General features: G+C 37.0%; 1 protein-coding gene across 1 annotated transcript; it reads right to left on the reverse strand.

The window, feature by feature from the left end:
* Positions 1 to 711: 711 nt before the first annotated feature.
* Positions 712 to 8,312, reverse strand: LOC127976922 (cAMP-regulated phosphoprotein 19). The gene is made up of 3 exons (XM_052581502.1): positions 8,145 to 8,312; positions 3,916 to 4,035; positions 712 to 2,545 (listed from the first exon to the last, which is right to left on the reverse strand). The coding sequence occupies exons 1-3, from the start codon at positions 8,187 to 8,189 to the stop codon at positions 2,375 to 2,377; spliced, it is 336 nt and encodes a 111-aa protein (XP_052437462.1). The 5' UTR covers positions 8,190 to 8,312; the 3' UTR covers positions 712 to 2,374.
* Between the last annotated feature and the right edge of the window lie 7,575 nt (positions 8,313 to 15,887).

The following is a 15,887-nucleotide window of genomic DNA, read 5'->3' on the forward strand; positions in this document are numbered from 1 at the left end:
TACTTTTTTCTCAGAAATGTGAGTTATAAAACCAGATATAAACTCGCAATTCCGAGATTTTGTTTTTTAACTAAAAACTTATATAAATAAAGTTTATTTATAACTCGCAATTGCGTGTTATAAAGTCAATAACTCGCAATTCTGCCAAAAATTCCGAATTGTGGGATAAAAGGTCGCAATTACCTTGTTTTATTTTTTATTCAGTGGCGGAAACGTGCTTCTATACACATTTCCTCAAAACCCAACAACACATATTAAATTAAATAATAAGACTTGGAGAAATTAAATTTTCTTGCACATTTTGTTACTAAAAGGGCAAGATTTTATTATAAACAGTATTTTGTGGTAACACTCAATAAGGTTCCATTTGCTCCCATTAGTTCCCTAATTCAGTTAATATTACCAATGAAAAATACTTCTAGAGCATTTATTAACCTTTAAGTTATTTCAACATTTGTCATCCAAGACATCAAAATTAAAAGTTGGATCTCATAATATTATTTAATGGACCGGAGCGAACATGAATAGCAGAATGTATAATATCTAACACTAACAAACAAATACATTGCTTTTTAAGTTCACTTTAGTTAATGTACTAGTGTTGCCATATTTGTAATTGAATATGCACTTATTTTTTGGGGTTATTTGAGATATGGAAATAAGACAAATAGGCCTAGATAATGTCAAATACAAAATAGACACAAAATCACAGAAGGTTTGCAAAACTATTTTATTTACAAGTCAAAATGGCTCAAAAGCGGCCACAGTTTATGCTCATGCGAACCGTGGACAGTTTACTGTAGTGCGACGATGTGGTGTGAGAAGCCGACTGTATCTCTCCTCTGCATAGAAGACAACATACAGAAGATCACATGGAGTTTATTATACACCAGAAAGTGGAGAAGCATCCTCACTGCCTGGAGTCTACCACCAGACACAAATGATGTGTGATATTTTAGAACTGCTTGCCAATCTGTGCATTGGCACTACATCTTTATAAGGCTTTAAGCTCTATGGTACAAGGCAAGATGACAGCAGTCTCAGAGATCTGCATTTCATGCTATCAAACATGACTAACCAAGTGTCCTCCAATTAAAGCTGAAACATGACAAAAAGAAACAAGCGTTCTCATGAAAGAAACGGTGCAGATCAACCACATTATTAGAAGTTACTTTCAATTCATTATCGATTCAAGCACTTAACTCCATGATTAATGGAAAAGCTCACCCCGAAAAGAAAATTCTGGCACAGTTTACTCATTCCAGCCACACATGATTTTCTTTAGATCTCAGTCTTCTGAAGCTATGTGCTAACTTAAGTTGTAATTTGCTAAAAATTCTCCCAAAACTCATTTATGCTTATGCATATTCAAACATACATGTTATGGTGCTTTTGCATCAGCGTCAAATGCAACTGCAACAATTACTCGTGACTGATTTTAATTTGTCATTTGAAGGTTTTGAATTGAAACAAGTACTACTGACACTTCAAAACAAAAACACAAAGTTAACATATGGCTTCAGAACTCAAGATACACAGTTGTCAAATATCAAGTGCTGACCTAGTTACATCTCACTTTTTGTCCATTAAAACTGAATAATGCTGGAATTCACACTCGTCTTCTTTAACCAGTAACAGTAATGCCTACTCTGATTTGATTGGCCATCCAAGTCATTTGGACACTGATGAGCACTATTCAGCTCATATAAGAAAGTCCGATAGCTTGGCATTGTACAACATCAACTATTATAAGGCAACTTTTATAATACACCTCAAATAGGTCCGCATCTGGTGGACCTCAATGGTTGTTAGAACAACGGATTGAATCTGTGCGGACAACTCATAGTACAGTTGCTTTGTAATTACTGGAGCTCTACTTTAATTTCCCTTTACAGACTTTCTTTGTTTGAAGCCAAAAAAAAAAAAAAAAACAGCTTTGACATTCCGCTGAACTTCTCCTTTTGCGCTCAACAGAGGAAACAAAGTCCTACGCAATGATTAAATGACAGAATTTTCATTTTTGGGTGACCTAGTCCTCTAAGCAGTGGGTAATTCAGGAATGATTACAATGATGCAAAACATCTCCTAAAACGCCGTTTGCCCTCACTCACTAGCAAATATGTACACTTTCAACTACATACTACGACACATTAAAATATCAGAAGACTTCTGAGAACTTCACCCCCTTTGGAGCCACGACCCAATCCATCTCACAGTGCGGCAGTACAGCTCTGTAACATCTGCAACCCTTGAATATTCAGTGTATTTTCAGAGGACAGGAAACGATAAAGGATGAGGGCAGGAATGCAGGATCAGAGATAAATGGAGGAAGAGACAGGAAGTGGGAGTGTGGAGTGAAGGACAGCAGCAGGTATCAGCCAGCCAGTTTGCTGGCCACCAGAGAGGGTTTCCTCTGAGGCAGGTCCTGAGGAGTGGGGATGTGGTCTCCGGTGATCTCGGTCTTCTCTGTCTGCGCCGCTGGAAGCTGCTTGTTCTTGATCTTGGCCTTCGCCATGTTGTAGTCACCCGAGTCAAAGTACTTTGGCTAGGAAAGGAAGCAGTTCAGAGGAACCGTTTTGTCATGAGTAAATTATAGCACAGTAAATGTGTTCAATCTGTTCCAAAGCAAACATCTTGTCTGACTATTTATATACATGAATATATTTGAGCCACTGAATGGGAATGAAAAAAAATGTAAAACAAAAACAACACTGCCAAATATTAAATAATATGAAATAGCAAATACAAATATATCATATTAAATAGTTTCTTAATACGCGTTTAAACCCTCGATCCAACAAGTTGAATGTTTTGATGTCCATGTTCTTGTTCAGAGAATGACAGTTGTTGTAGCATTTCTATCATAAAGAAGTGGCTAAATATTTAAGATTAAGTGGACATTTTAATTGTTTAGTTAAAGGTCCCATGACATGGATTATTTCCTTTTTTTTTTAATGCTTTTTTTTTATGTTTCCTTAGGTGTACTTATATTGTTAGTATGATTTTTACATTTAAAATTTAGAAATATAAAGCATTTTTATATCCTGACATTAGCCCTCTGGCTTGATCGCTCTGTTTGAAGGGGCGTGTCTGCTGTGAGACTCCGAGTAAACGACAACTGTTGTGATTGGCTGACATCTTTGCATTCGAAATGCATATTACATGTGGAACCCCTCTAAAATATTATATATATAAAAGACATTAAGGAAATAAGAGATATGGACTATAAATGCTATTTGTGCCATACACGTTTTACAAAAGTAAAACAAAAGTTTTCAGATTTATAAAACAATGCGTACGCCAGAACCTGCATACGTGCGTACCTGCATCTCCACCTTGACTCCTCCCCGAAATCACCATATACGGAGCTTACAAAGCCTAGTTTTAGTATGCCTCAACCTCATCATTTCCATGCGAATTCCCATGTGCGTGACACCATGTTTAACACAGAAACAGTATGGAAATAGTATCCTTGCTATTCTTTGAATAAATATATGAATAATATAATTGTTGTTTGTAAAATTATGTAATTTCAGTGTTAATCTCCTTTAATGCGAGCGGAATATTTAATGAAAATGTGTATATCGACATGAGAACAGAGTTTAAAATTGTTTACTTCATTACTTTTCACACTCCATGAAAAAGAGTCATTAACGCCAAGTTTACTTTTTTATAAATCATGATATGTGCATGGAAAATTGCGTATGGATATATTATGCCCATTTTGTGCATACGCAACATTTATAAATGAGACCCCAGAACTCGTGTCTGTTGTCTCACAATACTAATGCCATCTGTGGCTCATGATTCAGTCACATGATGCTGTGATGAAGCCCTGTGATCTGTATCTCCTCTTCTAACAGTTATTCACCCTACCAAATTGAGTGGTAGAAAGAGAGTGTGAATGAATCTCACCCCCTTCTGCAGTCTTTTTCGGAGCAGATCGGATCCTCCGGGTTTATTACCTAAGTGAGGGTATTTGGCCTTCAGTTTGGCTTCCTCCAGTTTCTCTGGATAGACCTTATTCTCCTCATCCTGAGAGAAAACATTCACATCACACACACAAATTAATGTCACATTTGAGCCACACCGGCACCATTTAAACTGATAATCTCTCAAAAGATTAGCAAAGGGAGTTTTCCCAAAAGTCTCTGAAATAAAAAAGCAGATATGGTCTTATTACGAGGAGACACCAACCTAGGCAGCTCTTAAATTGGAGAAAGCATAATGTTCAACATGGACCACGTGCGCTTTGAATGAAAATTTGTCCATATTATACTCACACTCTTAGCATCCTAGCTGTATGTGACTTTCCTCTTTCAGAATAATCTAATCGAAGTTATATAAAAAATTGTCCTTGCTCTTCCAAGCCTTTTAGTGGGGTAAGCGGGTGTTTGTAGTGAACTGTTCAGGAGACGTGAAATAAAGTGTGCACAGCTGTAATAAAACGTCCCTCACATGGCTCCGGGGGGTGTATAAAGTCCCCCTGACATGCAGGCGGAAGAATGAAGATGTAATGCATCGCACACGCACCTCTGGGAAATGTAGGAGCAAAGGAAACAAAGTTTCCGTACTTTAGCAAAGGAAAACCAAATCTTGGCTTATTTCGAAATCCTCCGATGTTTTTCTTTGCAAATCCTTGTTTAGTGCTTCTAATTTGTGATCAGCATTTTGTTTTGTTCATTTGTCCGGAAGGGATATGTTGGTATAAAATGTTCATTTTGCAATTAATTGCTAATGCTTTTATCACGGTATGCAGTATTATCACAGTATTGCAATTTAGTTTAAAAAAAGCAGTCATAATACAGTATAAGAGGTTTAATAACTTTTTTTCTTTAAACAAAAATAACTATGCAATAAAGCAATACAGAAGAATATATAAAGTTAAAAGTTTTACACAGATTAAAGTGCAAAAGAACTATAAAGACCAATAGGTATCACTTTACAATAAGATCTCATTAGTTAAACTTAGTTAATGCATTAACATTCACAATGAGAAATAGTTAAATTTGCTTCAGAAGTTATTGATCTCCAACTCTTAGTTCATGTTAGCTCATTAAATGACACAGTTTCAACTTTTGATTTTAACAACATGTTATTTATTGGAACACCTAAAATGAATGGATGTTCAGAAGAATTTTTAATTCACCTTTTTTTTTAAATAATGAATTAACTAATGTTAATTAATGAAGCCCTGATGTAAAGTGTGCCTGAACAATAAAGAATCAAAACACTTTCAAACAATATCTAGGGGCATGTTGTAGTCCAGATTAAAATGTAAAAAAAAAAAAAAAATTGAAAATGAATAGCCTATTAAAGCTGCAGTAGGGAACTTTTGACGCTCTAGCGGTTAATAAACAGAACTGCTTGCGTCTTGCGGAAGAACATTGTAGCCGGAGCTACTTCTCTCTGTTTATGTCTATGAAGAATCACAAAGGTACTGGGTTACTCCGCCGCGGTATCCCCGAAGCAATCTAAAATAGTCCGAATATAAACACTTATTATAGGTGTACCCTAGTGATTCAGGACAAGCTAAAAACACGGTTTGGAAAATGGATCCATGGTGTACTCACTTATTATGTAAATTTTTCTACATTTTGAACACAAACAAAGTTACGTACCGCAGCTCTGATTGGTTGTTTTTTACCAGGAGCGCATGACTTTCTGCAAATGGCAATAGGACCACTGGGAGGAGCCAGAGGAGCTTGATTTTTTTCGCAGATTATCTGTCTCATATTCTACTGTCAGGACATAATGACAGGTTTAATAAATATGTAAAAAATATTTTTTTACAAAAGTCCCCTACAGCACCTTTAAGTCTTTAAATATTTAAGTATTTGGCACGGTGATGAACAACACAGCAAATCCACAAATCTTAATGGCTATTTAAATATGTTTTAGAAAGTAGAGCAGCTGCTTTATTTATGGGGTTTCCAGTGTAATGGCTGGATTTTCTGCAGTTTAGTGCCATTTGCTGTCAGAGAGTGAATGTGCTTCTCATGCGTGCTTGTTTACATCAAAGCATGTTCCGGTTTCCCAGTCAGCAGAAGTGGGGGAAAAAATAAAGAAGTGTTTATTACATTTGAAATCTGGATATTTATCTTACAAAAAACACATGAAATCACCATGGGGGGCTTTATTCACCCCCCGGAGCAGTGCGAGGGACGTTTATTAACAGATGAGTGCACTTTATTTCATGTCTTCTGAACTGTTGACAACAAACACCCGCTTTACCCCATTGAAATGCTTGAAAGAGCAAGGAACATTTTTTATGTAACTTCGATTAGATTATTTTGAAAGAGGAAAGCCACATAAACCTAGGATCCTTCAAGGGTGAGTAGAAGATGAAAAATAATAAAATCAATCCACAATGATTTTTTACTGTCAAATATGCTTAATATTAGCTGATAGGCTGTCAATTAATTAAATCTGCAGTCCATAAGTTTTGCCTCTTTGTCATCATCTCTGTCTGAAAAACTGCAATTGCAGCTGTTTGTGGAATTATCCTCCTTGTGTGGGTTGTGCACCGGCACGGCTCCAGCTTGAATTAATCTAATGTTTTGAGGAGTATCTGTGGACGTCAGTCACCAGTGTGGATATTTACTGTACTCCACAATCACAAATTCTAGCCTACGTCTTGACCCAAACAAGAATTTTCACCGTGTACTGTCATCTGATCAAGAACGTAACAAGTCGGCCACGTTTGTTCTTACCAACAGAGGAAAAAAGCATTACAACAAATCATGCTATATGGTGATTTAATCTAAAGATCAGTTAGCTCATATCACATCAACTATGGCTGCACGATTAATCGTATGCGATTGTCATGGGTGTCTTTTCAGTAAAGCTGATTCTGTGATCTTTGCCTTATAGTAGCAAATGTCCATCACCTGGTTTCAAATGGAGCAGCACTTACTACAAAGAGCCGTAGTTCACTGACAAGATACACGATCACATCATAATCACAGATGAATCGCATTTGCTTATGAACACGATAATCGTGCAGCACTACATCAAACCTATTAAAGATTCTTCAAATTAAGAAATTATTTTAACCCAAAAAGCTAATTATGCTCCCTTTGAACGGGTTGTCTTTAAAATACAAATCTTGTGTAATCCCATGCTATCAGTAATCAGAAGCACATTTAAAACTGCAATATAATTTAATATCATTCACATGTGTTTCATAAACACACATAATCCTTTCTGGATTACAATCCATCGTCAAAATTAATTATTCTCTCTGCTGTGAGAAAAGGCTATAAAATGATCTCTACCTACAGGATATTCACATGATATAGCCCAGTAGCCGGGACAACTTCTTTATGTTTTTCTTTATGTTTATATTCAAAACAACAGTTTGTGTCAATATGCTTAATTGTCAAATAATGGATTATATTTAAATATTATTACTAAATTAAATCAATATCTGCCATGAAAAAGTGCTAAAACGTTTCAATTTCACATCATTTCATTTGTAGGGCGACATTAACTGGAACTTTGTGGGAACATAGGAATTTATTCCTTATTTACAATGGAATCATGTTGTTCTTTTGTTTATTGTATGGTGCTTCAAATTCAATTTTTTTAGTTCTAAGCTCTTTATGTAAATCCATACGGACCTCCCTCAGCTGATGTACACAGACTTAAACGAGATGCAGGTTATAAAACACATTAAAAGCTCAGAACATTAAATGCTGTTCAACAGTAAACTTAGCTTCAAATGCTAAACTGCTAGCTAACAGAATCACAACTCAATCCAGAAAAAAAAACACACCAACTGCAGCATTATTACTTATCACATCTCAACATATATGTCTATTTATCTATCAAATTATTTAACAAGATGGTGTTTTCAACGATTAGATCAGAATATTGGTATTTCACGGTAGAAGGCCTTTATATATCTATGGATATCAGCAGCGCTTTGACAATATTCAAAAACACTAACGAAACAGAACATGAAGCAATCATCAGATCTACCAAGGATATTACAGCATGTTTTATGCGAAAATCGCTTTTTTTGCGATGGGTCTTCGATTCGATCTGACTTACAGTATGTGTAACGTCACACTGGTAATGTTATATAGCGGATATTTGACTCACTGCAACGGTTTGATTTCATAATCTTCAAATATACTCACTTTCTGCTCTTCCACATTCGTCTCCTCAGGCCTTGTATCCTCCATTTTTATCCTAATATAATGGGTCTGTGTTTATTATTAGTTTATAAATAACAACCTAAAATACTGTTCTGCAGACTATTCTAGTATAGCCCGCCCACGAATGCATTAATCCTACTATGGTGAAGGAGAGGTCATGAATATTAATCACGTAAGGTGACGTTCTCCCAATGTTGTTAAGGTGCAGGCAATGTTTATGAATAATAATTGCGTAACGTGCAGTTTATTGGACGAGCATACACACGTGATTTAATTGCGTCCAAAGGCTGAAAAATTAAGGCTGCTTCCTTGACCAGCAGTACTTTTAAGGATTTCAGTTTAGAGTTCTTTTCCGCATTAAACGAAAGAATGAAGAATGAGATGGTCTGTCAAATCTGTATGACAGTGTCATGGAGGGTTTTTTTCCCCCCACGGTCACGACGTTAATAATATAATATCAAATAATATTTAAAAAATAATTTTGTGCAAAAAATTTATAAAATAAATATTACATGATATATATATATATATATATATATATATATATATATATATATATAATTTTTTTTAATCTATATAGTGTCTCACTTCCTTTTAAAACTCTGTCACTAAATGAAGTGAAAGTGACATTCAGCCAAGAATGTTGACCCATACTCAGAATTCGTATGCTGTGGCACCCGAGGAGCAGTTGTGGGTTCGGTGCCTTGCTCAAGGGCACCTAAGTCTTGGTATTGCCGGCCAGAGACTTGAACCCACAACCCTAGGGTTAGGAGTCAAACTCTCTCCAGTGGTTTACTTTAAAGACTGTTATGTGATTAACTGCTGGCATACAGCAAAATAAAATAGGCCTTCATCTCATTAAGTGAACTTATTTATTTTATTTTATTTTAATTGGACAAACCATGATTGTGTGCTTGTGATTGCGTCTGCGGTGGTTTGGGTGGGACCTTGATAACGCAGCTCCACCTCACATCACTGAAATTAATGAATATTCATTATTGTTTGACTTTAAAGGATGTTATCTTGTATTATGAAAACAAAAGAAATAAAGATCTAGAATGTATTATTAGCATTTTTATTTTAATGGAAACATTTAACATACATAAACAAAAATATCTTCATTCATCTCCTAAGTTTGTTTTTATGTTTATAATTTGCATTGTTATTATTTGTATGTTCCTGTTCTTTGTAATACAAATATCTGGGATATTTTGGTCTATTTTTTCTTGGCTTCATTAGGGAGGAAATTGAGACGCACGTCCACGTTTTCCTCCAATTCTTATTTTGTGAATTGGAATGTGTTCAAAGGATTGTGGAGGATTAAGGAGCACAAATTATACACTTGATGCATACTTGCAATACACACACACACACACACACACACACACACACACACACACACACAATGAGTTGGTCTGTACGTATACTGACAAAATATAGGTACTGGGGTGCCTCAGGGATCAGTTCTTAAACCACTTCTCTTCTCTGTTGATGTGGCATCACTAGGTTCTGTCATTCAGAAACTTGAATTTTTTTATATCACTGCTATGCTGATGACACTCAACTCTACCTCTCATTCCATCTCGCACTGTATAACAGAAATTTCTTGCTGGATGAAGGACTATCACCCTGCCAAGACAAAACTGCTTGTGGTTCCAATAAACCCATCACTTTATCACAATTTCACCATCCAGTTTGGCACATCAACCAGATTTCTACAATTAATATGGAACATGGCTGCAAGATTAATCTTTAATAAGGCGACAAGAATGCATGTCAAACCTCTGTTTATCAATTTGCACTGGGTACCTATAGCTGCTCATGTAAAATTCAGGGCATTGATGTTTTCCTACAAAACCACCACTGGCTCTGAATTCTTTTATCTAAATTCACCACTTTAGACTTATGCATCCTTCAGAAGCTTGCGTCCTGCAAGTGAATGGTGCATTACTGTGCCATCCCAAAGAGGCACAAAATCACTTTCACAGACTTTTACATTAACTGTTCCCTCCCAGTGGAATGACCTGCCCAACTTATTTGAGGAGCTAAGTCCTGAGCCAAGAAACAGTCAAAAGTTTGGCTGAGAGAGATTGGGCACATGTGAATAACTGTGTCTGTGCATCTCTCAGCAGTGTTCGGCAGAAGCATCTCTACTAACAGTAAATCATTTAAGTTGAACTGCTTCAAGAACCTCACAACTGAGAAAGATCATGTAGTTCCCTTTCATGGGAACTTCGAACTGCATCCAAGAGGGTCTGGCTGCAGACTTACACTTGCACTCTCAGACTTGCACTCTCAGACACTTGCACTTCCGCTAGCGACGTCACTTGCAGTCTTTATTTTTTATTTTATTGATTTTTTTTTTTTTTTTTTACGTTTTGTTTGAATTTCCCAACATTTTATAACAGTAGCCAGGTGGCGAAGACAAGAAAAAATAAACTAAATTACAATTTCACTTGCAATCGCTACTTTCACTCTCTGCTACCTGTGACACTTGCAATCGACACAAATCGTGCGTGTTGCCAATAGAGACAAGAAGCTGTGGTGCATAAAGCTACACGCAAAGTTTCACGTTAAGCATTTTTCCATATAGAATAAACTGTCTACAACTTGTTTATATCACTGTCTTTTTACATTAAGCTACATTATGTGTTTTATTTATAATGATTTTCTATAGGAGGAAAAAGTTTAATGTACAATTTAACGCACTGCGTTCTGTACTCGTCTGCTTGCCTGTACGGAGCTGATCATTTTAAAATCACTTAATGCATTTCATAATGCACGTTCATATTTGCTGGTCTGTATATACTTTGAGTCAACAACAAGACATATAGGCTATGCCTACTGAATTGTCTTTATCATCTTAGTCTGTTATTAGGCCACATTAAGTGTTGCATTGTGTTCATAGCCATCTGCTTGCCTTATTAATTAAATAATAACTATATATCGAATTTGGTCTTTTAATTGAACTTAACGTATCCTAATACATTATGCCATATTAAGTGTTTGTTTTTTCTACATGAGGAAAATGCTTAACGAAAAACTTTGTGTATAGTAGTGGGCCTACTAATTTAGTTTTAATCGTTTAAATCACCACCACAGCGTCTTGTCTCCATTGGCAACATGCACGATTTGTGTTGATTGCAAGTGACGTCACAGGTAGCGGAGAGTGTAAGTAGCGATTGCAAGTTACATTGTAATTTAGTTTCTTTTTTTCTTGTCTTCACCACCTGTTCTAAAATGTTGAAAGATTCAAACAAAAAGTTATCAATAAATAGAAATAACAATAATAATAATAACTAGAATTAAAAGTTAGTGAACTAACTTTGATGTTGGCTTGGCCATCTTGGCCATGGGGCAAAAGAGCCACAGTACTTGTGTGCCCAACATTCTTGAGTTGTCCCGCTGCAAAAAAAATACCATAAAAAAATACACCTGCAACAGTGTTTTTCCATGGTCCCTTGCCGTTTTCTTTTTTAATAAAAAGCCTAGGCTATGATAACAGTTACGACAGGGTTGTCTAGCTGAATGCGAAATAAGTCATGCAAAAACCATAATCTCCTAAATACCTCCTAATAAATAAATATTTCATAAAACTGAAACTTAAATATATTATTTCTATAGACTATACAAAACAGAAAAGAAAAAAGACTAAATAATAAGGCTAAATAAGCTGCATGCTAAATGGTGGTTGCTTGTCTATGAATGGTACACCCCTCTAAGCTCACAGAAGTGGTTTGACCCAAGTCCTCAGCAGCCAATCACATTCACCTCTTCAAACTGATTTTTAACGTGTACTTCACGTGTATTTCACGTGTATTTAACACGTGAAATACACGTTAAATACCCGCTGATTTGTCACATGTAAACAACACGTATTTAAAGCGTTAAATAATATTGGATATAATATCGGAGTAATATAGTATTTTAAAAAGCTCTTAAAAATATATATAAATGACTTCACCATGTTGTGCAGCGCCGATAAATAAATAATATTAAATACGTGTTGTCTACGCATGAAATACACGTATTTAACGTGTTGTTGACGCATTAAAATTCACATGTATTTGACCCTCTTGGCCTTCCATACACATTAGACGTGAAAAAAAGGACATTGCGTTGTTTTGATATGGATTACTTTATCACAGAATATTTGTTCGGCAGTACTTATTTGGTTTAAAAGTAGACATGTCAAGCTTTCTATAGATATATCTCTCATGTCTCTTCCTTGAGTATTCATGGAGTTACAGTTCATTTTAATGACGCGTTTGTAAATGAAGATCAGGGCAGACCAAGGCTGCAGACAGCACACCTTGTTTGTTATCTTTATTTTATAAGTGCCCAAAGTTTTGTTGTTATTATGTTTGTATCCAAAAAAAAATAGACCCTTTACAGAGACACGTTAAAATTAACGTGTATATTTGACCCTCTTGGCCTTCCATACACATTAGACGTGAAAAAAGGATATCGCGTTGTTTTGATATGTATTACTTCATCACAGAATATTTGTTCGGCAGCACTTGTTTGGTTTAAAAGTAGACATGTCAAGCTTGCTATAGATATATATCTCATGTCTCTTCATTGAGTATTCATGGAGTTAAAGTTCATTTTAATGACGTGTTTGTAAATGAAGATCAGTGCAGACCAAGGCTGGAGACAGCACACCTTGTTTGTTATCTTTATTTTATAAGTGCACAAAGTTTTGTTGTTATTATGTTTTTATACAAAAAAGTGGACCCTTTACAGATTCGATTGATGTATTGCTCTTATCTGTACGATTAAAACTGAAAATGTAATTTAAGTAATTGTCAGGGTTATCAGCAGAAAATGACTCAAAACGCGTATATGCGTTAATCGACTCCAGAGTTAAAAGGCTGTCGTGACTTTTTTCCTTCCAGTATTCATAAGCTGTATCACGCTGTCAAATTATATGTCATTTTGCACACATAAACATATCAAAAACACCTCAATTCTGCTCTTGTTGTGTTCTAATGGGTGGATTAGTGCTGTGATATTATTTTTGGAATCTCTTGAAGCCAACTTGATGTGTTGAATGCTCGGAGCACGTTATAAAACGTATTCTTAAAATACACATTTCTGTTTTAATAAATGCTCATATTAAATCATAGCATAACACATAAGCAGGTACAAAAATAATCAGTGATGCATATGCGATCATTTTTGTCGCAGTGTAGCTCCCTGCTTTACCATGTCATGCAACGCTGAGCAATCGCTGTGACGTTCAGTCCGACAGAGAACATCTCATAAGCACATATAAACACTCATTTTCATGTGTATAATATATTATTCTAATTGTTTTGTGCCGTTTCGCTGCAGTGTTTTAATGTGAAAGGCTGTAATTTCTCTGTGGACTTCCAAGTGTTCAGAGAAATACATCGCGAGCTCGCGGGCAGCTGCCGCGAATATATCATGTTATTACTTTAAACAGTTCAGAAACATCTGAATTTAGCTGTTGGTGTGTTCTAACGTGTGGATTGCGTGCAATCGCCGTTTTAAAAGGTCTTAAATAAGAATGAATTCGCTCGTTGTGAGCTCCGTGGAGACAATGACTGAGCTGATCAGCCATGATTCTTCTCTAGTCTTTCTGACTGCTCTTCTGCCCAGAAATAAATTATTAATGAGCCCTGACCCCTGTAATAATCAGATATGTTGGATTAGCTTGTCAGTTTGAAGGAAATTGTATTATTTACGAAATTTCTGACCGATTTAAAAGTGAAAGTAAACCGAATTCGCTGGTTGTGAGCTCCGTGGAGACAGCAGCAGTGATTCTTCTCTCATCTTTCTGACTGCTCTCTGCCCAGAAATCAATTATTAATGAGCCCTGACCCCTGTAATAATCAGATATGTTGGTTTAGCTTGTCAGTTTGAGGGAAATTGTATTATTTACTTGGTATTTTTAACCGGTTTAAAAGTGAAACGAAACCCGGCCGACTCCTCCCTTAATCTCGGGTATTGCAACTAGGGGCGCAATTTTTCTCAGATAATGTAAGTCTATGGGTAATGTATTTTGACATTTAAAAATTAATAAAAAAAAAACTTTAAGTCTGATCAGTCTGAAAAGATATAGCAACCAGCACCGCTCTATCCCGCAGGTGTATGCCGAGTTTGGGGCTTGTGGCTTTAAAGCCCTAGGAGGAGTAGCGTTCAGAATTTCTGTCAGAAAAATAATAATAAGAAAAAGAAGAAGAAGAAGAAGAAGAAGAAGAAGTTTAAATAGCATAACAGTATGTTGGCTTGTTGCCAAGCCAACATAATAAAGACTGCAAGTGACGTCGCTAGAAGAAGCACAAGTGTCTGGGAGTGCAAGTCTGAGAATGCAAGTCTGCAAGTGCAAGTCTGCAGCCAGACCCTTCTCACTGCATCCTCTAGGGGGCACTATGGGGAACACCTCGTCGTGCCTGTGTCTGAAGCATACATTGAAAAAACACCAACGAGTTGGCCGGCGACAGCTTCTGACGTCACTATCAGCACGACTATAAACAGGCACCGGGAGAACGCGTCATTCTCTTCTTTGTCTTCACTGACTATTCTGTTTGAAGTGTGCATCTGAAAGAATCGGTAAAAGCGATCTTAGATAGGTCTATCATGGCAACTACTAGCAAGCGTTTAGTCAATGTGTGCATACGTGTCAGCGTTATTTGACACCCGATGACACACGCGATCTTTGCGTCATTTGTTTGGATGAAAAGCATGCAGGGGATGTCTTTGAGGAGGCAATCTGTGTGCATTGTGTTTTTTCAATGAAAAAGCTCTGCTCTTGTTCATCTCTCTTTCTGAGGAAAAAAAGGCGGATCCGCCACTGCTGAGGCACGGTGGAGAATGAGCTCGTGAGAATTTCAGGTGGATCTGTCTGAATGTTAAGAGAGGAACTTTCCCTTTCGTGCTCGTAATGACGGCAGACGAGAGAGAGCCTCTGGAGGATGATGTTATATCTTTAACACTTTCTGATATACTGAGGTTAGTGCTCTGTGGGGTTTTTACCCAGGAAAAGCAGGATATATTTGAGGATGGTGAAGAAGCTAAGGCTGAGCCTTCTCAATCCTCCTGCCCTGCATATTTAGAGCTGTTGGAGGTTATGGATCACGCCACAGCAAAGTTGGACTTGCCATGAGAGTGCGCTAACAAGGTGACGCCATGAGGCTGCCTTGATGAGCGTTATCTTTCTGACCATAGCCCTCCAGCTCAGTTGAGCCTTCCATTTCTGCCTGATCTCCATACAGAGATAAAAAAAATAATGAAAGAGGCTGTTTTCTTCTTGCATCCATTGGTTTCAGCATTAGAGTTGTGCTGGCACCGAGGCAACGCGCGAAAGCGGCTATGAGAGGATGACCCCTGTAGAAAGAGCAAAAAAAAATAAAAAATCCAGGTAGCTGAGCTGCACTGCACCACAGATCTCTCTCCAGGCTACCAAGCAAGCCGCCACCACCATGGGCAGGACTATGGCCATGGTGGTAGCGGAGAGACATCTGTGGATGAACCTGGGAGACATTGGGAAGAAAGAAAAGGCTTTTTTCTTGATGCTCAGGTTTCGCCTTCTGAACTTTTCAGTATTTCCGTTGAAACAGTGATCGGGAAGTTCAGGGAGATGAAGGCGCGCTCCGCTGCTTTCAGATCCTTCATTCCACAAAGGTCCAGGTCTGAGCCCGAACAACATAGGGGTCCTGGCCTGCCTCAATCTGAGGATCAAAGACAGGCACAGAAGGC

Source organism: Carassius gibelio, chromosome B18, assembly GCF_023724105.1.
Source record: "Carassius gibelio isolate Cgi1373 ecotype wild population from Czech Republic chromosome B18, carGib1.2-hapl.c, whole genome shotgun sequence".
In the NCBI taxonomy this organism is placed as follows: Eukaryota; Metazoa; Chordata; class Actinopteri; order Cypriniformes; family Cyprinidae; genus Carassius; species Carassius gibelio.

Coding starts and splice junctions, on each gene's coding strand:
- LOC127976922 (XM_052581502.1), bottom strand. CDS start 8,189: ATGGAGGATACAAGGCCTGAGGAGACGAATGTGGAAGAGCAGAAA. Junction 4,036..8,144: donor CGAATGTGGAAGAGCAGAAA/GTGAGTATATTT, acceptor GTTTTCTCTCAG/GATGAGGAGAATAAGGTCTA. Junction 2,546..3,915: donor GAAAAAGACTGCAGAAGGGG/GTGAGATTCATT, acceptor TTCCTTTCCTAG/CCAAAGTACTTTGACTCGGG.